At 41.4% G+C, this 26,804-nt stretch overlaps 1 protein-coding gene across 3 annotated transcripts in view; it reads left to right on the top strand.

Moving 5' to 3' along the window:
* Positions 1 to 4,250: 4,250 nt before the first annotated feature.
* Positions 4,251 to 26,804, top strand: part of hlcs (holocarboxylase synthetase (biotin-(proprionyl-CoA-carboxylase (ATP-hydrolysing)) ligase)) — a 73,173-nt gene continuing 50,619 nt past the window's right edge. For all 3 annotated transcript variants that reach the window (XR_016117846.1, XR_016117847.1, XM_089016989.1), the window contains exons 1-4: positions 4,251 to 4,612; positions 18,939 to 19,101; positions 19,213 to 20,213; positions 24,943 to 25,122. Coding sequence is in view for 1 of the 3 variants with exons in the window: in XM_089016989.1 (XP_088873115.1) it covers positions 4,373 to 4,612; positions 18,939 to 19,101; positions 19,213 to 20,213; positions 24,943 to 25,122 (1,584 nt within the window). In the remaining 2 variants the exon portion in view is untranslated. The remainder of the gene's footprint in view (positions 4,613 to 18,938; positions 19,102 to 19,212; positions 20,214 to 24,942; positions 25,123 to 26,804) is intronic.

Below are 26,804 nucleotides of genomic sequence, written 5' to 3'. Positions count from 1 at the left end.
TGCATCCACGACGACCCGTGCCACGTACGCGTCCACGTCGGGCCGAGACCCCACTCACCGCTGGATCCCGCAGCTGCTCAGGACTGGTCTCGTGTCCCCGGTGCCGGGCCGTCCACATCCATGTTAGCCCACGCCACGGCGAGTTCGAATTTCATCACATGACGAGCCGTAACGTCCACGTCAACGTCCGCCCGAGACCTGTTCCCATACGGCCGTCTGGGGTGCCACTCCTGGTACCTGGTAGTGCACGTCCACGTCGAGCCATGCGTCATCACTTGATTGTGCAAGAAGGCTTGCACTCACGTCCACGGCGATCCGTGCCACGTCCACAAGGCAGAGTCTCGTTCCCATCAGGCACCACAGATGCTGGTTGTCTCGTTCAGTGACAGTCTGCCACGTTCTGGTTGGCGTCCAACGGATAGCGCTGTCGGGCCTCCCTGCAGCCGCACAGGTGTTGGTCATTCCAATCAGTGGCAGTTAAAAGGACTCCCGGCACGATCATTCGGTGTCGGGTCATTGCATTGTGTAGTGTGTATGTGTTTTCTGCACTCTGTCAGGTTTGTTTCATCTTGGCAGATTTTTACTCGTGGTTTTCTTTGATACTTTGTATTTTTCTGTTTGAATGACTTTAATGTTTTCGATTAAATTCCTGCTGACTTCATTTTCATACAATTTGTCAAATACAACCTGCTGCTCCCTCCTGCCTTGCTTATTGGGAGCCTTCTTTTCTAACACACCATCGTACACGTCGCTTGAGTAGTTCGCGCCACTCACACGCCATTACCACCAGATTACTCAAATCAATCAAAAAAAGAACTGTGATGTTCTGAAAGACTCATTCAAGCCCAACAGTCTCATTGACTTCTAGGCCGCCCTCCCAAACGACACATATCCAAACATCAAAAAACACGCAACGAAAATGTTCACAGTTTTTGGCAGCACGTATATCTGCGAGAAAAGTTTTTTCTCGCATGAAACTGCTGAAATCTCCGCTGAGATAAAGATTGACAGATTTGACACAAGATTGACACATTTGCATCAATGCTTGAGACTGGCTGTCACTAGAATGGAACCTGATATTCAACTTCTCAGCAGCCAGATGCAGGCCCACATTTCACACTGATGAACATTCATCGGTAAGCTCACGTTGTGACGACGCTCGAGTGCAAAAAGGCAGCACTCGAGCGACGGGGTTTGGCGAAAGGGAAGGAGTTTCCCCTCATGAGTAATTACGATAGACACAAACTGTCACCTTTATGCCCCCACGTAAAGACTCCGACATCACAGTTCAGATCCAGAATAGTATACCTTACCGTTGACAGAGGGCGGAGTAATCTGGAAACCTGAAGAGCTGGACACTCGTGCACAGTTTACAGCAGACTCTATTGAGGTATTGAGGGAACCCCCCCCCCCATTTTATAGGCCCAACTAGCGCGAAAACAAGTGGCCAGTTTGTCCTAGCTAGAGATGAGTCATTTCTCCCCCCTCCCTCAACCCTGGGACCAGGTGTTTCAGAGAAACATGTTGTGTAAGATACATTGTCAGTCGTATGGGAAAACGAGCAGTTCATGCAGGAAAATACAAAACATAGATAAGTGTGAAAAATACAAAACAAGCGATAAAACAAGTGGTATCAGTCTTGGGACCAGGTGTTCATGATCAATGTGAAAGAATACAGAAAGTGCCAAACAAATAGTATAACCATATGAGTCAGCTCAGGACACCAATAACCATTTCTTCCTTCAGGGGGAGACAACACGCCTCTCTGGCATGCCATTTCTTTAGGAGGTTAGTGTGATAAATCTGCTCAGGTTTCCTGTTACCAGGTTGTCTCACCTTGTAGTTTACCTCCCCCATGCGTTCAATGACCTCCAAGGGCCCCGGCCAGGATGCCAGGAATTTGCACTCCACGGTTGGCACCAAGACCAGCACTCTGTCCTCTGACTTGAACTCTCGAGGCTGGGCAGGTCTATTGTAGGAGGCTTTTTGCTGTGGTTGGGCCGCTTCCATGTGCTCTCGCACGATAGGATAAATGGCCTTCATTCTTTCTCTCATGTCTCCCACATGCTCGATGAGGGTACGCTGCTCTTCCCAAGCCTCTTTTTGGCGATATCGAGTAAGAGTACAACAGCTCAAAGGATGAAAAACCAGTAGAAGATCGTGGTACTTCCCTTACAGCAAACAAGTACGGCCACAGTTGATCCCAGTTTCGGCCACAGTGATTCAAGAAGTTAATCACTTTCCTCATCATAGCCTTGAGTGTCTTGTTGAACCGTTATACCAACCCATCCGTCTGTGGGTGGTAGATGGAAGTTCTCAGTTGCTTGACCTTGAGCAGGGCACATAGGTCCTTCATGACCTTGGACATGCGATGATAAGATAAAAAAAAAATAGTGCATCCAAAAGATAGGCTACCAAATGAAAAACAAAGTAATGTAGTTTATTCAATACATTGTAAGAATGATTATTGTAAAGAGCAGTACATTGGGGAGACTCAACGAATTCTCAAAAAAGACTTTATCAACATCGCAGGGATAATACAAGTGGGCCTCAATCGGCAGTACATTTGCACCTAAAAGCTAGCAACCACTCATTTGACGACAATGAGGTTAAAATCTTAGCGAAAGAACATATATGGTTTGAAAGGGGGGTAAAAGAAGTGATTCTAATAAAACAATAAAATCCTTCATTAAACCGGTCTGGTGGGGTGAGGTTCAATTTGGATCGTTCATACAATAGCCTGCTTAGGCAAAACAAGTTAGGCAGCATTCGTAATGCTGATGAGGTGATACCGGTGGGAGTGGGGCAAATAGGCCAGTCGTTAGTCAGGAATCTAGGAACAATCAGTGGGGCCACAGGGAGTGGGCCTCTGCTCCCCCCAACCTGAGCGTAGGGACCTATCATAGCTGTGTCCGGCGCCGCCATATCTGGACATTAGCGATATATAAATAGGGCCGATACGACCAGTCAGACTTTAGTTTGCTGACGAAGCCTCCTGGATAGGAGGCGAAATGTCCGAAACCTTCAAATTTGTACAGATGACGGCTGAAGAAACCTTCTCATCGATGGACCACTCCTGTACGACTGAGAGCTTACACAGACATGAGGGAAATGGTATGTTGTCATATTTCACGAGTTGCTTTTATCACATTTTATTATATTTTCTTTTCAGTATAGTCATATTTCTTAACCCCACAAGTTTTGTGATATTTTCTTTTTAATTTTGGCATGCCTCATAATTTGTATTTCATCACATACTTGGTATTTTCTCTTTTCAATGTTGTCCCATTTTTTAATTTGGTATTACCAATTTTTCACTTTTGTTATGTCTTTGTTATGAAACATCATTTTCATTAATCATCAATTTAATAAAATGAACACAAAATAACAGTCTTAACAAGTCTCGGTTACACATCCATCCATGCATCGACCCATTCGTCCATCCATCCATCCATCCATCCATCCATCCATCCATCCATCCATCCATCCATCCATCCATCCATCCATCCATCCATCCAATGCTGCGAATTCAATTTACACACTAATGTACAGTCCTAACAATTTATTTTATTTTGTCCAAGTATATATGCCGTAGTTTGTGTACTCGGCAGAATGATGTGCTGCGCACGCGCACGCCACTATTAGTGATGGGAATTACGGCTCTTTTCAGAGAGCTGGTTCTTTTGGATCGGTTTATTAGAAAGATCCGGCTCTTTTTGCTCCCAAATGGCTCCTCAGTTTATTTGTTTTTTTTTATTTATTTTTTGTTGCTTAAATTAATTAACTACCAAAAATCATGTGAAAAACGAATTAGTCATGTAAAAAATACACTCCATTTATCTAAAATATTTGTATTTATATGGCTTTATTTATATGTGCACAGAGTTAGTGGATGCTAACTTTGACTTTCCCGGTGGTTACTCTGGTCTGATGATCAGCTGTCACCAAATTCCTTTTCATATTAATAATGCTATCATACCAACTAGAAAAAATATCATAATTGATGAATAATAACAGCATAATGTTATTATATTTGTCCACCTGTCTACTATAATCCCCCCTTCCCCATTCCCCTCACTGCTGCGTGTGTCTGTAATTCTCCCCTCCCTCCTCTACCACCGAGATCGACCAATCACGTGCGGATAGAGGACAAAAAGGTCGGCTCCCATTTCCGGCTCCTTGTTCTGAAAGGCTTTCTTCGTTGACTTCAGAGATCCGTTTATAAGTACCGACTCGTTCGCGAACGACACATCTCTATACCACATACCTCCTGATGTCAATGGAAGATTGAAACTTTATCCCTTTTTTTCGAGGCAAGATTACGATAATTGCTACCAACAATGAAACTTTGTACATAGGGACGGTTTTCAGGATGTTGATTACATTGTGTTACGTCTATTTGTGGGTACGTTTCCACAAATGTTATTCAAGGCTCATTCGTAACAGACTTTCAACTCTGAAAACAAACACAACCCCTAGGTCCACACGGAGTTCTTGTTCGTTCTCTTTATCCACCCTGATGCATCCTGCTTCAGCCCCTCCATGCCTGGACTCGGCCGAGGACATTTTTTTGCAGCTGGGAGACAAGTCAGTTACAGTAGCGGAACTAAAGGTATTTTTATGACACTGTCTCTCGATCCAGCTATCAGAAGTATTCGTGTGTATTTCCTCGTTATGCCGATATGTTTACAATGTCTGTGGAGGAACTTAAATGTATTTTTATGAGACTACAAACACGGTATACGTGTATCTTTCATGCATATTTTCCTCTATATACATATAAAGTAAGCTTAGACTGAGGACTCAAGCTCAAGAAATGGCAACGAGCGCCACGTTATTCGCCATTTTACTGAGGTCATGCAATCTTGCGCTTGTAAAGTTCATATCAAGCCAGTCCCCACAGTGAATGTTACCTGATTCACTGCCAGACGTGCAAACATTTGTCCACTCCTGAGGCAGGTTTTTTTTCTTCGTAATTTTCACTCAAATTGCAGGACCCACAGCATATTGAGTTTTAGAGTTTTAGAAACCTAATATTCTCTTATTTCATCTGAAAACAAAGTTCATTTGTAGCTGATTTGGTTCTGGAGATACTTTCTGGACTTTTTCTGCCGAGAACCAAATTCAAGCAGAAAGGTGATCAAGGACCATATTTTTAACTTCGAGTGATACCTCAAACACCTGGACAGGTGTTTACTTCTATGAAACAACAACAACAACAAAAACACGTTTTTTTGCTTGCATGTTTTAGGTATTTTAGATGCTATAAAACAGGGGTGGCCAACCAGTCAGAGACTAAGAGCCACATTTTTTTACTATGTTACTGCAAAGAGCCACATCATAAACATGGGCACACATGAACACCCGATCGCCCTATCCCTCACTGCTCAGACAGATTTATTATAAATATCACATTTTAAATACAAAATCAACAAATATATCAGAAATTGACTCCTAGAGTACTAAAACCACAGGAACATTTCCAACAAAGAACGCTGTCTTAAAAACACAAACTCAGTCAACCAAGTCCACAACCAAAAATATAATAATTTACAATAGTGTGCATGTTGCTTAGTGGGACTTCTAGCATTCGTTGTCTTGAACAATCCTCATTAAATCTGGCTTGCATTCTGTTTTTGTCTCGCAAAACAATTTTTTTACATGACTGTCAGTCAGAACCGATCGATGCTTTGATTTCACATGTTTCAGGGTAGAAAACACAGTCGCAGACGTATGTTGACCCAAACATTGACAGTACTTTAAGCGAAGCCTATTTGACATTGGGGTATTCTTCCATTGGCACACTTTTCCAGAACTCAATGGTCCCTTCCCTTAAAGCAGGTTTCAGTTGGACTTCGTCACAAAGATCGATCATCTCCAACTCAGCCACAGCTTCATCTGTGAAGCCATCATTGTGTCTTTCACATCTATCCCACGGGTTGTCTTTTATGGCACAATATCAAGGAGTTCTTCTTTGACACAAAATCCTTTTACACAGACCGTGCAAATATTCCCAACTAATGCTTGTCTTGTATGTCACAACTTTCATCCAATGTGACACTAAAATTGCTTGAATGTCAGAGTGCAGCTGTGAATTAATAGCCGTGCTAATGTCTGATATTCTGCGTTCAACAGTGTGGCAGGACAGTTGGACATCTGCTACCATTCATTTTAGTTTGTCGTTTTCAGGACATAAGTTTTCATTTCTTAATAAATTCCCCGTCGTCGTATGGCTTTTTAGCCTGTGCAATGTTCCAAGCCAGTTGGTATGATGCAAGCATTACGGTCTCTGGGTGCTTTGTAAAATTTCGGGAAAAAAAATATCTGCTTTTCGGTATGAGTTTTCAAAGTGACCAACTTGTGCTTGCGAAGTTCAGTCCCTTTGCGAAATTCCTGGTCGATGTTCGCGTGTAGTGAGCTGAAGCGGCGCTGAATACTTGACGCTTGGAAATGCGCTAATGTCGCCTTACAGCTTGCCTTTACGCTCAAAGAAAAAAATATAAAGTCTCCCACTCTGTTAAAAATGTCCTGTGTTCGTCTTCATATTTTCGTTTAGCTGTGCACTTTTTCCCTGGCATTTTGAGAGCGAACGTGACACAAATTGTTTACGTCGCAAATAATTTGTTTCAAGTCTGACTGGTCGGCCACCCCTGCTTTACAAGAGAAATGATTGATTTACATCTCACGCACATGCGTGTTCACGTCACATGGTCAGATTGATACCGTATTTTCACGACTATAAGCTTCACTTAAAAGTCTTTACGACTATCATGTGCACTTAAAAGTCATATTTTTTTTCTAAAATGTGTAGCACGTGCAATGGTCGTGAAATTACGTACATAGGGGATGAATGGAAGCGCCAGCGCCAAACATTTTTTACGCTTGTCATGTGGGTGCCCCTTAAGATGCGGCTCGGGAGCCGCGGGTTGGCCATGGCTGCTATAAAATGTTTTTGTCAGTTAGGAAACAAAAAAAACATGTCGTTGGTTATCCTCTAAATACATTTCCCGATTCCCGGAACCAGACTGGGAACAGTAGTCCACCTGAGGCATGATATCCAACCACAATACTTTCATTAATACAGTAAAGTCTCGTAATATCGATATAACCGGACTATTGATATATCTGATCCTGCGGCATGTAAATTTTCTCCTTGCGTTCATAGAAATAGTATCGTAATAAGCAGTACTATCGATATAACCGATATCGATATAACGAGACTTTACTGTATTTGATGTTGCATTAAAAAAGACATCTGAAATCTGAAGTTTTGACTTTTACAGTTGAAATAAGAAAACAAAAATGAAATTTTTGTTTCCTCGCAATCAGACATCAATCAGCAATCAGTTTTTGGGCAATCCCATTGTACTTGTAAACCCTGTTCAATCTGAAATTCTGACCTAAACACTTGACGTACAGCCATTTTCTGATCCACTTATCACAAGTTTCGCACGGGGTGCTGGAGCCTATCCCATCCCTCTTAATGCATGAGGGCGGATACACCCTGAAACGGTTGCTATCCAATCGCAGGACACACAACGACGAACAACCACACATGCTCCCACTAAACCTAGGGACAATTTGAAGTGTTTAATCAACTTGCCACACATTTTTGAAATGAGTACCCAGAAAAAACCCACATTGTGAACATGCATACTCCACAGAGGGAAGCCGGAGCTGGAATTGAAAATAAACAAATAGTAATAGTACCTCTGTAATTTCTTTGAATTTTTATGTTGATGAATTGGTGAAATATATATTACAGTTGGTTTTTACAGTATTTCACAGATGAACTGCTCTATTATTGCGTGTGTATACAGTTTATGGTGTAAAGTAGGTTAAACATGCTTTTTAAATACAGTGATACCTTGGCTTACGAACTTAATTGGTTCCCAGAGTGTGTAAGGCGAAAAGTGTGTATCCCAAAATTTAATTTCCCATGGGATTTCCCATAATCCGTACCCAGGTCCCCAAAAAACATAATTTTCTCCATTCTAATTTTCTAAGCCTTACAACTACACAAAATATATCTTATTTTATGTATAATAAATATGCTATGGTATTATAATTAAAGAAATAAACTGTACTGTATAATAAAGTCGTTTTATTTACCTTTGTGATGGTAGTTGATGGCTTGATGGAATGGAGTGGCCGGTTTCATCAGCATTAAATACATGATGAGAAATGTTGCCTTCTTGTTTGTTTCTAATTTTACCTTGTTCCTCATGAATTGTCTTCTGTTTAGCTGGGTTGATAGCTTTTTGCATCAAGTGTACAGATGGCTTGTGCGAGTTATTTGTGGAGCCTGATTGAATGGAATTTTAACCTTGCAGTCCACACTCTGCCTTTGATCTATCAAAGTTGAAACAAGTCCAAATTTCACTATCTATCCACTTTGTCACTGTCTCTCTGTCGTCTGCCTGTCTCTTTAATGTTTAAACCACCTCCCCTCATTGCTGCGTTCTTGACCAACCACATGGCTTTAACCGAAGACTGGGGGCGGGGAATAGAGGACAAAAAAAAAGTTGGTGGCCATTTTGTTTTTTTGGAAAATGGCTTCACTCTCTGTCTGTAACCCCCAACTCCTCACTGCTGCGTTCTTGACCAATCACGTGCCTTTAACGACGACTGGAGGCGGGGAATGGAGGACCAAAACAAGCCGGCTGCCATTTTCTTGTTAGGAGAACGGGCTCGTTCGCAAACGACACATCACTCATTGTGGCAGCTCCGTGTGTATCCCGAAAAATAGTTCGCATGCCAAGGTAAAATGTTCATAAATTTAACGTTCGTAATCCAAAAAGTTCGTGAGCCAAGGGGTTCGTAAACCGAGGTATCACTGTAGTTGTTTTCTAGACTTTTTGTTTTTGTTTTTGAACATGTTTCTGGAACGGATTATGGTGGAAAACCAAGGTTTGACTGTATTTGATTTTAATTTGTTTAAATTCACAATATGCTTGTTCTGTGTTGTTTGTTCTGCCCCAAGGTATGTGATGACAGAATCAAATGGAATATCTTATCCGGGTGATACATTGCTTGTGGTGCGTCTGTGTAAGCTCTCAATCGTACAGGAGTGGTCCATCGCTGAAAAGGTTTCTTCAGCCGTCATCTGTACTTCTTTTAAGGTGTTGGACGTTTCGATTCTTATCCAAGAAACTTCGTCAGCAAACTAAAGTCTTACTGGTAGTTTAGGCCCTATATATATATCCCTACTGTCCAGACACACACACACACACACACACACACACACACACACACACACACACACACACACACACACACACACACACACACACACACACACACACACACACACACACACACACACACACACACACACATATACAGTAAAGTCTCGTTATATCGATATTCAAGGGAGTCCGAAAAAATATCAATATAACCGGGACTATCGATATATCCGATCCTGCGCCGAACTGCATTAAACAAAAGCCGCCAAAAGAGGGCAGCCAAGCGCCATATAAGAAACGGAGCTGGCCATTAGCTCCCTTTTTTTGGGTGAGAGATGGTCCCCCAATGTTGCCTCAAAATGGCACATATAATTCTTTAATGATTGTAAACATGTATGCTTTAATCTTCAGAACTACAGTGTATTTGAAACATATTCATAACTGGATGTGTAACAAGAAAGCATATTATCCGAATCTGAAGCCATTGTTTGGATTCACAAGCAATGCAAGACGTCTTGGCGTGAAGTCATTTTTATTTGCATTTGAATAAAAAGTGACATCGGCTGTCCTTTAATACACAGTATGGAATGTTAATAATTTTCAAAATCATCGCGCTTCAGCAGACAAAACAAGAAACATTGTTGCAAAAAACGATTGCATTCATATACAGTACAGTGGGCATGTACATAACACAACAGGGAAACTGCAACGCTTACATCTTACTGTATTATGTATACAATTTAAAAAAGTCATCAATCTTCTTCTGCTTCCCATTTTTACCTTTTAACACAAACACTTCAATCTCGTCTGCTACACACGAGCTAGCGTCTGAAAATGAAAATGGCTCTGCTACACGGGTGCTGGGCACGTAACCAAGTCACCTGACCAAGTCGACCAATGGCGCGACTGATGGCGTGACACGTAACCAAGACACGTGACCAAGTTGACCAATGGCGCGACCGATGGCGTGTCACGTGACAAAGTCACACGGCCAAGTCGACCAATAGCGCGACCGATGGCGGCTCATGTGACCAAGTCGACCAATGGCGGCATGGCGGCTCACGTAACAAGACACGTGACCAAGTTGACCAATGGCGCGACGGATATATCGATATAAACAACAAAAATGGCCGGCGGGGGATGAAAAGGAGCACCGTAATAACCGGATTATCGTAATAACCGGGTATCGTACTAAACGGTACTAATTATACATAAAAAGACTAGAAATGTGCAAGGGAAATGAAAATAGTATCGTAATAAGCGGTACTATCGATATAACCGATATCGATATAACGAGACTTTACTGTATATATATATATATATATATATATGTATGTATGTATGTATGTATGTATGTATGTATGTATGTATGTATGTATATGTGTATGTATATATATATGTATATGTATGTATATATGTATGCGTATGTATATATATATGTGTGTATATATGTATGTATGTATATATATGTATGTATGTATGTATATGTATGTATATATATATGTATGTATATGTATGTATGTATGTATGTATGTATGTATGTATGTATGTATGTATATGTGTATGTATATATATATATGTATATGTATGTATATATGTATGTGTATGTATATATATATGTGTGTATATATGTATGTATATATGTATATATATGTATATGTGTATATATATATATATATATCCGTTGCCGGGTTTCCATAAAATATAGTTTTTAACTAAATAAGCCTTAAAACTACACACAACATACCTTATTCTATGTATAATAAATGTTTTATTGTATTGTAATGAAAGAAATACACTGCATTGTATCATAAAGTCACAAAGAGAGGCACATTACATGAGGACTGTAAAAAGAAAAACTGCACTGTAAAATAAAGTTTTATTTACCTTTTTGATGGTCGTTGATGGCTTATGGAAGGACAGTCACCTTCCATAAGGACTGTTGGTAACTTAACCTCTGGTGTGGCTTCTCTTCTTTTTTCTTTGGAGACTCCTCATCATTTTTGCTGATTAAAAACCTCTTAATTGACACCTGTTGCTTTCTGACTTGTAAAGTCAGAAGAAGCTGAGGCATCACATTATCGTTCATCATGTTGATGATCGTCATAGCCAGTCTTTTCTGGATGGAACTGTTCGGTAAAAGCCTGCACATCATTCCACTTTGCCAAAATTGCCTTCTCCTCCTCGCCCTCAGATGTTCTCGAACCATCCGTTACTGGCTTTGAAATCCTCAATAAGCGCCGAACTTCCAGGTTGGCTCATGGCGATATCGGCGTGAATTAGCCGTGCTTTCTCACATAAAATAGCTTTACTCACGCTGTCGCCGGATAGCGGCTTTTCGTGAATCCAAATTAACAGAAGTTTTTCAACTTCTTCGATTGCCCGAGACCGTCACTTTGAGAGCACGGAAACACCTTTTGCAACAGACGCACCTTTGATGGCTTCTCTGTTCCGGAGAATGGGAGCAATGGTTGACTTAGCATAGCCGTGCTCGGCCACTAAATCACACAAACACACACTTCGTTCGTGTTTTTCAATTATCTCCTTCTCAGCGACGGTGATTTTATTTTGTGTCTTCTTGGGCTGAACACGAGCATGTGGTGGTTTTTCGGTCCCATCATAGAAAAATTATCAGCAAAAAGCTCCAAGTAGGCGATCGACATGTGCATTCAATGAGAGGGGGTGTGGAAAGTAACGCCGGCTGGAGCGCTGTTCGGTCGTGTGCTACCGCTGAAGATTACTCCTCCAGCCATGGTGGGTGTGTATTATGAAAATAGTGCTTATTATAAGGTTTAATTTTCATAAATTTGACGTTCTTAAGACGAAAAGTTTGTAAGATAAGGTGTTTGTAAGTTGAGGTCTCACTGTATATATATATATATATATATATATATATATATATATATATATATATATATATATATATATATATATATATATATATATATATATATATATATATATAACCTACATTGTCTATACCAGGGGTGCTCACACTTTTTCAGCATATGAGCTACTTATAAAGACTACCAAGTCAAAATGATCTACCCACGACAAAAATGCAAAGCATAATTATTTTCAAATGTTTTAAGGATTGTTTGTAAGTACAATGCTGTGAAGTCCAAGATGGCGCCCGAGTCGCCAGCCTCATCAAGCGCTCTCACGAGCCTTGCTTTTTTTGGTTGTTTTTGTCTTGTTTTGTGTTTTCTTTTGTCACTTTGTGTTGTTGTGCATCGTGTGGAACGGATACAGATTGTTTTTCAGCATTTTTGACCACGACATTCATCAAGGAGGAGACTGTGCTGAGCGGTTGCACCTTTTCGGCAGCATGAATATGCCAGTACTGTTTTTGAATGGGAGCAATGTCGGAGCCATTCGACTGCCATTGCTGGACACCAAAGGGGCCATTGTGCTTTTTTGCGCCTGTAATGGGCAGCATCTTCACAGCCCCGCTTTGTTCAGTGGAAGGTCAGTGCTGTTGGCAGTCTGCGGCTGGATGGATGCATGGCTTGAGGAACCCGCGATAAGAAGAAAGGAGCGTCTGCACAGAGCGCCGATGCGTATGTGGAACTGTTGCGGCTTGGAATTGAAGCAGATTTATGTGGAACAGGAGATGTGAGACAATCTCTTTCCGTCAATGGATGCTACAGCTGCGTGTTTGCTTTCAACATTTAGCTTGTAGTCGACGTGCACATTCCACCATGATGTCCCTGATCATGTGGAAAGACGCTTTGATCCTCTCCTCTTTCATCTAGAACTGCTTCATGTCATCACAAAGAGGGTACAGCAAGTCCTGAAGAATTAATGTCTCTCTGTGTCTTTGTGTTGTCATATTGTCTCTATGCTGTCATATTATTTGTTATTTAGGTTTTTTTTGTTATTTTGACTTCAAGACGGCGGCGCGAGAGTGGCTGCCTTTCAGCAGCTCATGTATTTTGTTTTTCTACTTTCATTCCTTTCATCACTTTGCTGCTGTGAAATGTAAATTTCTCCACTGTGAGACTAATAAAGGCAAATCCAATCCAATGTATGTTGATGTACCTTGCATAACCAAATAAGCCAATATTGCACAACACACATAATAACTACATATAGATAACATAATAAATAACTATTAACATTTTTTTTGTAATTACAGTAAAGTCTCGTTATATCGATATTCTCGGGAGTCCGAAAAATATCGATATAACCGGGACTATCGATATATCCGACCCTGCGCGCATGTAATTTTCTCCTTGCGTGCATAGAAATAGTATCGTAATAAGCGGGACTATCGATACAACCGATATCGATATAACAAGACTTTACTGTACCTGAGTTTACTTTGATGACTTGCACTGAATTGAATCAGCCAAGGATGCATAGTCCGGACAGTAGCTGCTGACAGCCAGCCTCAAGCACATTTTCAAATGTTCATCATTCATGGTGGAACGCTATTTGGACTTAATGATCTTCATGTAGGAAAATGCTGACTCACATAAATAAGTGGAGCCGAATAATGCAGTCAAGGAGGTAGCACATTTCCTCATGTTGGGGTACTTTTCCTGTGTGAGTAAGTTACAGAACTGCCCATGAGGCCAGGACTTCAACAGTGAGAACACTCACAATCTCCGATGTCTTTCCACATTTGCTGGGTTAAATCCTCAGCCATGGCTTCACAGCGCCGTGTAACTGTATGTCTTGACAGCTGCAGAGCTTTGATTGAAGATAACATCTCTGCTTTATTTTTAAAGTCTCTGAACAAGGAGTCAGCTGCTTCAACGGATGCTTCTTTTACCATCTCTCCGTCTTGGGAAGGACTTATTGTTTTTAACGATGGTGCGACTCACCCGGAACGATGCTTCGGTGGCGGATTTCGCTTTTGAAGTATGTTTGAAATTTTCCTTTTTTTGGTCGCATATTACCCTGTGGATTATGTTTACAGCATATCCTTCAAAACTTGTGTGGGCACTAATTCACGTGTTTCTTGATTTATTAGATTGAGAGTCGTATGAGCAGCCTTCTTGGCGGCTGCATCTGCTCTAGCATTACCTGATCTTATCCTGTCTTTAGCTCTTGTGTGCGCTGCACATTTGCATACAGCCACACTTTTTGGAAGAAGGATAGCTTTCAACAATCCTCACAATAAATCTGCATGTTCAACAATCTTTCCTTCTATCCATTTACGCTTCAGTCAATGCAACAATTTCTGCTGCTTGCGTTGAATACGTTTTTGGTAATGAACCATCAGCCATAATTTCAACGTGGATGCTGTCAGGTAAAGGTGTGTCATCCAAATCAGGTTGTAGAAATGTCATCTTTTTGTCTTTTTTTCTTTCTAGAAGTTCAACTTCTTTTTGGCAAAACTGTAACATAGTCAAGGAAGTTATATTACCTGTACTTTCTAGATTTTTGAACAAAGTGATTGATACAGTTTTTTTGTCTTCAGTTAGTGAATCAAGCAAGATGTCGTGAATGTACAAAAGAATTTGAGAAGTCATCAAATTTTTTTTTTTTTTTATGGTCAACAATACATGAAGACATTTCTTGTGAGAAAATTTTTTGGTGTAACGACTGAGTGTCCCCAGTAGGAGACGTGTGTTCCAGTCTATTCTTATCCTAAACCACATCTGGTCTATATAAAGCAGCAAGGGGAGGGGGAAGAGTGAATGGGGGTAAAAGAGAGGGCAGCCGTTAGAGGAAGTGGTGGAGTGGACCCCGCGCGTAGATCCTCCCCCCCTTTGACCTCTGACTCCCAAGCTCAAATTCCCCATTTCACAACTCGCCCCGCCTACCGCATCGGTTAATTCTCTGTCTCAGCAATGGCGATTTTAAGAACATGAGCTCCTTTGTCCTTTTAAGGCAGGAGGTACTTTTTCAGCGGCCATCTTTGAAGACATAGCTTTTTCATTCTTTCCAATCTGCTTGAATTGGTCAACATATATGGAATCCTCATCATGTCAGAAAACATGTTCAGAGCGTCCTCTGGATATGTTTTCACACCTACCCCACTTTTTTTATGTTGAATTTCATACCGCGGTGAATTGGAGCTTTTCTTAAAAAAATTCTTTTTTGCACCCATTCTCAACAAATTCCCAATTCACCCACAAATTCCTTCCGTTAACTCCCTTCCAAAGAAACACACACCCACAGTGTTAATTCAAACACAAAGAACAAGGACAAAGACACCAACTGTGTTAGTCTCCAGCCAAAGACGCACTCACATACACAATGAATGCACACGCACGCACACGCGCACTCACATGCACATGCACACGCACACACTAACGGCTCAAATGACTCCTTCGCCCCCACCTTTTTTTCTTTGTGAGACAAAGAAACTTTTCTGTTTCACTATTCTAGCATAGATCAACCAATTTGAATATATTAATTTCCAGTACCGATCTTGCAGCTGCATTTTAACACATAACGTCTGGATCAAAATTTAAAAAATCGTTAGATTTTCCCAATTTCTTCCCCAGCCCTCGCGCGCAGTGAATTCCAGGAGTCCACCTCTCGTGAATCTTATTATTAGAAGTCTACCGGTCTTACTTTACTTCCGCCGGCGGCGCGGTAAAAACTAGACATATCTCGATCCGTAGTGGTATCGATCAGTCGCGCGTATAGTACGTCATACGCATTAGGCGGTGCCGCTGACGTCTCACCTGATGAAGATTCTGGAGGGACTCGTCCTTGCCCACCTGCGACCACTGGCGAGCTCATCACTGGACCCACTTCAGTTTGCTTACCAGCCCAACATGCTGGGAGCACGGTCAGGATCACATTCTTTGATTTGTCCAGTGCCTTTAACACCATCCAGCCCAATCTACTGGGGGACAAGCTGCGGCATGCCGGAGTGAACTACCACCTCACATTTTGGATTACAGATTACCTCACAAACAGGCCACAATACGTGAGGGCAAAGGACTGTGATTCGGACAGCCTTCCCTGCAGCACTAGAGCACCACAGGGGACAGTGCTGGCTCCATACCTGTTCACCCTCTACACCTCAGTCTTCAATTACAACACTCCAACCTGCCACCTTCAGAAGCTCTCTGATGACTCAGCTATTGTCAGACTCATTACAGAGGGAGATGATCGGGAGTACAGGGCACTGACCAAGGACTTCGTGGACTGGTGCCAGTAGAATCACCTCCAGATCAACACTGGGAAAACCAAGGAGCTGGTATCGGATTTCTACAGGAAACCATTCTCACTTGCACCGTTGAACATCCATTGTACGGACATTGAGATGGTTGACCTCCTACAAGTACCTGGGTGTTCTTTTCAACGATAAACTCTACTGGACTACAAACACGGATGCCCTTATCAAAAAGGGACAGAATCACCTCTTCCTACTCATGAAACAGGCATTTTGGGGTTCAGGGGTCACTCCTGAAGACTTTTCATGAGTCTGTGGTTGCTTCAGCCATTCTCTCTGGAATTGTCTGCTGGTCAGGCAGCATCACCACCTGGGACAGAAAAAGAACTGGGCTGCTCGCAGGACTCTCTGGAGGAGTTGGGCAAAAGATGGATGCTAGCTAAACTAAAAGCTATGATGGACAACCCCTCCCACCCATCCTGCCCACCCTGACAGCAGTGAGTAGCTCATTAAGCCAGAGACTGTTACAACCGCGCTGCAAGAAGGAGAGCTTCCGCCGCTCGTTCCTCCCGACTGCTGTTAGGCGTCTTAATAATCACATCTGAAATAAATAAATACATAAATAAATAAATAAATACCTGGACTCTTGTACTGTAAATAGCACAGCCACCGTGTGTTGATGCAATACAGCAACATATATCAATATGCTTTTTTTATACTTGCACGATGTTCATTTTTTTAAACATTTTTGCAGTTACAGTATACACTTCAGTCTTCTGACATTTTTACTATGAGTATCTTGCTTTTTAACTTTTCACCCCCCCACCCCCTTTCAAATTGCTGGTCTGGTCTGCAAATTTCCACTTTCTGATATATATATATATATATATATATATATATATATATATATATATATATATATATATATATATATATATATATATATATATACAGTAAAGTCTCGTTATATCGATATTCAAGGGAGTCCGAAAAAATATCGATATAACCGGGACTATCGATATATACGACCCCGTTTGTATGTAATTTTCTCCGTGCGCGCATAGAAATAGTATCGATATAACATGGACTATCGATATATCCGATATCGATATAACGAGACTTTACTGTATATATATATATATATATATATATATATATATATATATATATATATATATTGTCGTGGATTGTAGCGGTCCCGAGTGATGGGAACATCAGAAAGAAGGAACATGAGAAAATCGAGAAATACCAAGGGCTCAGAGAGGAGCTGGAGAGAGCCTGGAAGGTAAAGGTGACAGTCGTGCCTGTGGTGGTCGGAGCACTCGGGGCAGTGACCCCCAAACTCGACGAGTGGTTGCAACAGATCCCGGGAACAACATCGGATATCTCGGTCCAGAAAAGCGCAGTGCTGGGAACAGCACGGATACTGCGCAGAACCCTCAAGCTTCCTGGCCTCTGGTAGAGGACCCGAGCTGAAATGGGGACAGACACCACCCATGGTGGGTGAGACGAGGATTTTTTTTTTTTTTATATAAAACAATATACAACAATAAACAATATATATATATATATATATATATATATATATATATATATATATATATATATATATATATATATATATATATATATATATATCATGTTGTGCAATGCTGATGTGTAGAGGGGGCTCGGTCTGAGCACCGAATATGTAGAAAGTCCAAGGTAATACAAAGTACAAATGCACCATTTTCGTACCCTGTCCTGATGAAGGAGGTGGTGAAAGCGGGAAGGCACGGCTCCGCCCCCAGCTATCAATCCGAACGTGACAATAACGAACAAGGAGGATGTTTATTTGCCGCAGCAGCATTGCACAACATGAGGATCCAAAATAACTGTTTCTTAACAAACGCGTGCGACAATTTTCTCCAGCATGACAGCATCTCACTCGCACAGTAATCGGGCTCGCATGCGTGGGAAGCCATGCGTATTTGGGTCAGCAGAAAGCGTGTGTGCCGACACAGTAATAAAGATTGATAATATGAAATATGCAATGATTAAAATGACACTAAAAGTTATAAGATGTATAAATGAACTGTAAACATTTAGGCATATAATGGTATTCAATAGAAAACATCGCTTAAAAACAACAGATTGACATCGTATTCTATCCTGTCGTATAAATCTCGCAACAGCCATTTTGAATGCATTTCGATTTACGACCGTTTTGTCGGAACGGAACCCGGTCGTACCTCGGATGTTACCTGTACATTGTTTTTTTTCTTTTTGAGTCCCCCTTCCTTAGCCCTTTCAATTTTGCTGATATAGATTGCACATTTCCCCATTGTGGGACTACTAAAGGCTTTCTGATTCTGAACATTAATTTATTTCTATTTTTTACTTTGAGGAATTATTCACTCCACGCGCAACTGTCCATCAATAACAGTGAAAAGATATTTGTTCACACATCTCCTTAACATCCCTTTTCAGCAAATCATAACACACATTTAAGGTAAACTCATACTCAGCCTATGAAGCGGTTAAACCGGGGCTAATCACTTAGTCTTGTTTGTCCTCTCCATGAGATGCCAGTGTTTGGAGTGGGGTTGCGGCCAGGTCATCTGATCCTGTTCTTCATCTGAAATTTTTTTTGGAATGACCCACTTTTATGACAGGAGTTTCAACTTTTACAGGTGCTGAAGTGGTCTGACTTTTGCCGACCTCTGGCCTGTAGCCCTGGCAAGCCATTGAGTGCAGTTGCTCAGGCCAGCGTTGACATTTTCAGTCGACTGGCTGCCGCTTTTTTTGAGGATCGCCTACAACTGGATATCGGGCTTGTGCCATCAAATAGTGTCCGTATGTACCTCAGTAGTTAAACATTGTTAGTTCATGAAAATAATCCTGAATATTTTCTATGGTCGAAAAAATTTGTTTGACTTATTTGTTACCTTGTCTTTATCTACACAGCAATCATCCTACGTGAATCCATTCTTCATCAGTTGATTCAGTTCCCAGAAGAGGCGATAAATGTAAAGTCTATAGTGTTTCTTAACTCTCAGAGTGTAAAGGGTCAACATTTGCCTTGCCTCCAGCATCATCAGTGCTGTAAAAGTAACCCACTTTTTGCCCCTTGTGCTAAGAACCATGAAAAACCGCCGTCATCAGGGCCAACCTGCATCAGACAAGATCAAAGTCCTGACTCAGAGAATCATTTCCTGGGGAATCAGCATGACACGAAGAACCACAGGCACTTTCTTCACCTGTTGAGCTGTCATGAATGTCTGGAGCTAGAGAATAGCACAATCCTCTCTCTCAAATATACTTCAGGAGAGAACATTTTGGATATCCATTTTGATCCCCAACTGTGTCTGGATAACGAGGATGACACATTTCATGACTTTGAACATGATGTAAAGAGTTATTTATGCAAAAGCAACATATTGGAATTCAACAACAAAATGCCAAATGTTGTGGTGTACACAAACGGCAACAAAGAACGTTTTCAAGCAGTTCATCGGGTAATAACGGAGTGTCTCAACATGGAAAAATACATCATATATTCTCTTCAGCCACATCAAGTTCTAAGTGAACCCTGGATGGAAACTTCTAGGCTCTTGGTGCTCGCAGAGGAAGAGGTGCTCACCCCTCAGCTTCACACAAGATTTATGAGCTACCTGAGCCATGGTGGAAGGGTCCTGGGGCTCGCTTCCTCACTGTGCCCAGCAGGTATCACTCTGGAGAATAGAGAACAACAACCAGGTCAAATGCATCGACTGAGTTTCACACGAAAGGACAGCACAAAACTTGAACTGAGTGTATTGGCAAGTGGGAAAGTCTTCGTCGGAGATTTCCTCCAATCAGCGAATTTAGAGCTCTGTGGGGAACTCAAAGATGGTCCTAATCAGAAAGATATGGTTATCATCAGGGTATCCCATGGAGAGCATGGAGGGGAAGCTGTCTTGTGTCAGGTAAGATATCTTGAAAATAATGTTAGCCTTGACAGCTTAACGTGGTGGAGGGGTTTGTGTGTCCTAATGATCCAAGGAGCTAAGTTGTCTGGGGCTTCATCCCCCTGGCCGGGTCACCCATGGCAAACAGGTCCTAGGTGAGGGTCCAGAAAAATCATGGCTCAAAGAGCCTCTGATCGTGACAAACATAAATGGAGCCAAGTTTGCTGTGCCTGGTCGCGGCTCACCGGGGCTTCTCACTGGAGCCAGTCCTGGAGATCGTGCTAGTTGTACATAGTGAAAAGTATAAAATATACAGTATAAAAGCATACATGTAACTGTATTTGCTCTACATAAGGTGGCTGTGCGGTTTATAATAATAATAATACATTTAATTTACAAGCGCCTTTCTGAACACTCAAGGACACTTTACAACAAAGACAACACACAAAACAGTAAAATCATGCATAAAGCAATAAATAATAAAACAGCATAATAAATTAGACCATGTAAGCAAGTTTAAAGAGGTGGGTTTTCAGGTGAGATTTGAAAGTAGGAAGGGAGTCAATGTTGCGGATGTTGGGTGGAAGTGAGTTCCAGAGTTTAGGAGCGGAGCGGCTGAAAGCTCTGCACCCCATCGTTGTGAGACGGGCAGAGGGCGTGTAGAGGTGGAGGGAGGAAGAGGATCTGAGGGCCCGAGTAGGAACGGAGATTTGAATTAGGTCAGACAGATAGGGGGGGGGCAAGGTTATGGATGGCTTTAAATGTAAACAGAAGTATCTTGAATTCAATACGGAGTTTAACAGGGAGCCAGTGGAGCTGTTGGAGGACAGGAGTGATGTGGTGAAATGAGGGGGTTTTTGTGATGATCCGGGCTGAGGAATTTTGGACTAGTTGGAGTTTATGGAGACATTTTTGATTGACCCCGAAAAGAAGTGAATTACAATAATCGATACGGGAGGTGACGAGACTGTGGACGAGGATAGCAGTGGTGTGAGGGGTGAGAGAGGGACGGAGACGATTGATATTGCGGAGGTGAAAATATGCAGACCGGGTTATGTTATTTATGTGGGAGTGAAAAGATAGTGTGCTATCAAGGATGACACCCAGGCTCTTAACCTGAAGGGCGGGGACACGGTAGAATTGTCAATGGTGAGAGAGAAACTGTTTGCTTTGTGAAGGGTGGATTTTGTACCGACAAGGAGAAGTTCAGTTTTTTCGCTGTTTAGTTTGAGAAAGTTATGAGAAAACCAGGATTTGATTTCTGAGAGGCAAAGTGTAAGGGATGCAGGTGGAAGAGAGGCATCGGGTTTACTGGAGAGGTAGAGCTGGGTGTCATCCGCGAAGCAGTGAAAATGAATTCCAAATTTGCGGAAGATATCACCAAGGGGAAGAAGGTATATAATAAAGAGAAGGGGCCCCAGGACAGAACCTTGGGGCACACCAGAAGACACAGGGGAGGACCGTGAAGTGAATGAGGTAATTTGGATAAACTGTGAGCGGCCAGTGAGGTAGGAGTGAAACCAACTGAGTGGGGTGTGTGTCACGCCTAGAGTGGAGAGTCGGTTGAGCAGGATGGGGTGAGAAATTGTGTCAAAGGCCGCAGATAGATCAAGAAGGATGAGAATAGAGAGGGAGCCGGTATCTGCTGCTATGAGAAGGTCGTTCGTGATTTTTATGAGGGCTGATTCAGTGCTGTGGCGGGGACGGAAACCAGACTGGAATTGTTCGTAGAGGTTATTGTGAGTGAGGTGAGAGTGGAGTTGACAGGCGACAGTTTTTTCGAGAATTTTAGCGATAAATGGAAGATGCGAAATTATAATGTCAGAGTGCATTTTTTAAATTAAACATTCTACATGTGTTTTTGAAGAGCCTGACAGCGGTTGTAGAAACAAGTTGCGGTATCTTTCAGAGCTGGGCGCTGATTGGTCAGCCTTGGTGTCCGTTGCGTAAACATTCACCCCTTGAAACCACTAATGTGTCTGTGTGCATGCGTGTCTGTGCGTGAAGCACATTCCACAGCGTAAACATCCAGTCCTAGATACCTCTAATGTGTCTGTGCGTCCGTGCGTGAAGCACAGTACGAAGCCAATATCATGTGAGCTCGGCTGGAAAAAGGTGCGCAATACAAAATCTAATTTACAGAATCTCTGTCCGAACATTTTTCGACATACTGTACTCGCAAAAATTTTAGTATGTATCGTTATTCGTAACTCGAATTTTCATAAGTTGGGGAGCATCTGTATTTGCATGTTGATTTTGTCCTATTAAAGGACTCTGGGTTTTAAACAAGGCCACTGATCCATACCTCTTCAGTAAAAGTTATTTATGGTATCAAATGCTTTTGTGAGATCAATGAATATTCCAATTAATAATAATAATAATAATAATAATAATAATAATAATAATAATACATTACATTTTAAGCACCTTTCAAAGCTCTCAAGGACACTTTACAGTCACAGACAAGCATAGGTACTATAATAAATAAAATACAATCACAAATAAAATGCAATGAATAAAATACAATGATACATAGAAACAAGAGAGAGCTACACAGAAAATGCTATCTTACATAAGTAGGTCTTTAGATGGGACTTGAAGGTGGAAAGCGAATCTGTTACGAATGCTGGGAGGAAGTGAGTTCCAAAGTTTGGGGGCAGAGCAGCTGAAGGCTCTGTCACCCATCATTCTAAGACGGGCAGGGGGGGGGGCACACAGAGTTGGAGGGAGGAATAGGATCTGAGGGAACAAGAGGGAATAGAAATTTGAAGAAGGTCAGATAGGTATGCGGGGGCAAGGTTATGGATAGCTTTAAATGTATAAAGAAGAAATTTAAAGTTTATTCTATATTTGACCGGGAGCTGTTGGAGCTCTTGGAGGACGGGGGAGATGTGGTGAAAGGATGAGGTTCTGGTTATGATCCGGGCTGAAGAATTTTGGATGAGTTGAAGTTTGCGGAGAAGTTTCTGAGGGACACCAAACAGAAGTGAATTGCAATAGTCATTCCGTGAGGTGACAAGACTATGAACAACGATAGCAGTGGTGTGAGGAGTCAGAGACGGGCGAATACTATTGATATTGCGAAGGTGTAAGTACGCAGACCGGGTTATCTTACACTCAGACCGGGTTATTTTTGTCCATTGCATTAACAAATACACATTTGGGAATTACCGCCATGATAGGAACTAATTACATTACTCCCACAAATTAGAGTGCCAGTCTAAACAATAGGGCATGGACTCAAAGTCCTCCGCCTCTCACAGGACCATTTTGCCTTCTCATGCGTTTAGGCCTGGCTACCAAGCATTCGCCAGCAAGTACTACCTCCAGCCATGGCTCTCGAGAGGGCCCCCGGTGACCCGTGCAAGGGGCATTAAAGAACATATATTTTTCTTGTCAAAATTGATCTTTTTTATGTGCTTTGCCTGGTCCATCACCCAGGACCTCTTTGCCATGTGTATCCCTGCCAAGGGCAATAAGCTAAAGTCAAGTGTCAGATGGTGTTGGAAGCTCCCCACATCCAACCTTGCTATTGTTTTGTCTTAATCCTTATTTCTTTCCAATGACGTTTTGTCAGGTTCCGAACGAGGCAGAGTGAGCGCTGTCTCCTTGGAACGAAAAGAGTAGCTGGATCCCAAAATCAAACGACAGAGGCAGTGGATCCGTTTAGATGGTTTAATGAAGACACGCACGTCTGTAAAGATAGAATAAATAGAGTGAAACCTCGGTTTACGAACCCCTTGGCTTGGGGGGGTTAAACATTAAAGAGACAGGTAGACAGAGAGAGTGAGAAAACACAAACACGAAAGGGAGATGACAGAGCTTGAAACAAGAAAAACAAAAGTGTGAGAATAGTGAGAAAATGGAGAGAAAACAGTTAAAATATCCCATCAATCAGGCTCCACAAATAACCCGCACAAGTCATCTGTACACTTGATGCAAAGAGCTATCAACCCGGCTAAACAGATCACAATTGATAAAGAACTAGATACCATTATCACAGAGAAAGCACCGACAAGGATCATTCCTCAAGATGGTGAAAGAAGCCTATGTTCCTCATCAAGCATTTAATGCTGAGGAAACCGGACACTCCATTCCATCAAGCCATTAACGACCATCACAAAGTTAAATAAAATGACTTTATTGGACAGTACTGTTTATTTTAATAATTAATCATAATACTATAGCACATTTATTATACATAAAATAAGGTATATGTTGTGTAGTTTTAAGGCGTAGAAAATTAGAAAGTAGAAAAGTATGTTTTATGGGGAGCTGGGAACGCATTATTCTCATTTTAATGGTTTCCTATGGGAAATTAATTTTTGGGATACACATTTTCCGCCTTACACGCTCTGTCTGGGAACCAATTAAGTTTGTAAGCCAAGGTCCCACTGTACAAACAAAAGGCGCTGGACAAAAAGTGGAGCAGGAAAAATACAAAAATAATGATTGCCGAACGAGCAAGTAGAGGTTCAAGGGGAAAACCGACCTACGTACTCACGGTAGGAAATAAAAAAGGTACAGACACACAAGGAAGTGTGACGAGACGAAGGGAGATGATCGACCGTTGCACTAATTTGTGTTAAATTAATTTGCCACATTAAAAAAAACACTCTAAATAATTCAATATTCATTTGCAGCCTTATGGAACTGCAGATTTACTGTACTGTACTGCACATGACCGTTTCCTTTATTGGACAACATATTTTTTTATCAGTCCTTGTCATATGTTTTCTGTTGGCAGATCCACCTGGAAAACACTCCAGATTTCCAGAACTTGACAAATGAAGGTTTTGATGGTTTTCAGGCCAATGATATCCTGCATTATCAAGTCTTAGTAGAAATCCTGACCTCTCTTGGCATGAGTTGCCAGCCAACACAAATCCCATTACCAAGTCCAATTTACCTTCTCTCTACCTCTCAGGTAAGGATATTTTTTAGAACCACTTTGAAGGTGCAAACTTTTATCCTTGATTCCTTTGTCTAACTACTCGAGACAATTTATGGCAGGGATACCTGCCATGAGTACCCTAAGTGGCGTCACGAAGGGAACGCCGGTGACCGAGAAAGCGACACACAATGCATTTTGGGTGCTTTTTTTCACTTGAAATCACCGTGTTGATCGCGAAATTAGAAGGAAAACTACATAAATAACGCATGAATTGTTGTGTGTCGCAGCCAATTGCCGTAACATGCCTGAAGAAGGTGTAAGTTTACACAAATTCCCAGCGAACAATCAGCCCATTTCCAACGGAGCTTGTGCGCTAACCTGACGGCTCAAATTGATACGGAAGGACTTCTTTCCTCTACATAACTATTTGAATCATATTCATAACTGGATGAGTAACAAGAAAGCATCTTCTCTGAATCTGAACTCTCTGAGGCCATTGTTTTGATTCTGGAGCAAGGCAGTGTGTGACCAATAGTGACGTCACAAACAAGAGGGCAGGACTTTCTGAATCTGCCCAGTTCCGAGCTCATTTTGTGGCAGTTTTGGGACATCATTTCATTTTTAAGTCAAGTCATTTTTATTTGTGTTTTACATTTGACTAAAATATCAGCATTGCATGTTTTGGGTATTTTAGATGCTATACACGTTTTTTTTTCTGATGTCAGTTAGGATCATAATAATGACAATGATACATTTCATTTCATTTACAAGCGCCTTTCAAAACTCTAAAGGACACTTTACAGTCACAGGATATTTTTTGTGGCTTTCTGACATGGACTTGTTTCTTCAGTCAAGACTGTGAAGGCCATTCGAAAGCCTTAATTCGAGCCTGATTTAGCCATTCTGTTGCCACTTTTGATGTGAATTTGGGGTCATTGTCCTGTTGGAACACCCAACTGCGCCCAAGACCCAGTCTTCAGGCTGATGACTTATGGTTATCTTGAAGAATTTGAAGGTAATTCTCCATCTTCATGATCCCATTTATTCTCTGTAAAGCACCACTTCCAAGTCACTAGCTGTAGTCAGTCATAATCACTCTCAAGAAGAGGCCATGCTGTGAAGCTCATTTCGCGGACCCAACTTTCTAAGTCACCAAAATTGCTAATTCGTGTTTCTGTATGTATATTTTTGACGCAGCAGATTTCATCACTTTTTCTGTTAACCCAAAATAAAGTCATAATAGAACCAAACTTCATGAATGTTTTTTGTGACAAATGTGTATCTGTTTCAATCGCTCTATCAAAGAAAAATCAGAGTTGGAGAAATAACTGCAAACTCAAGAGAGCCATGACATTATGTTCTTCACAAGTGTATGTAAACTTTTGACCACAACTGTGTGTGTGTGTGTGTGTGTGTGTGTGTGTGTGTGTGTGTGTGTGTGTGTGTGTATGTATATATATATATATATATATATATATATATATATATATATATATATATATATATATATATATATATATATATATATATATATATATATACAGTAAAGTCTCGTTATATCGATATTCAAGGGAGTCCGAAAAAATATCGATATAACCGGGACTATCGATATATCCGACCCTGTTTGCATGTAATTTTCTCCGTGCGTCCATAGAAATAGTATCGATATAACCGGGACTATCGATATATCCGATATCGATATAACGAGACTTTAC

This window comes from Hippocampus bargibanti, linkage group LG16 (assembly GCF_051943395.1).
Source record: "Hippocampus bargibanti isolate YZ-2025 linkage group LG16, ASM5194339v1, whole genome shotgun sequence".
NCBI lineage: Eukaryota > Metazoa > Chordata > Actinopteri > Syngnathiformes > Syngnathidae > Hippocampus > Hippocampus bargibanti.
The sequence above is the reverse complement of the archived record's forward strand: the minus strand, read 5'-3'. Positions and strand labels throughout refer to the sequence as shown.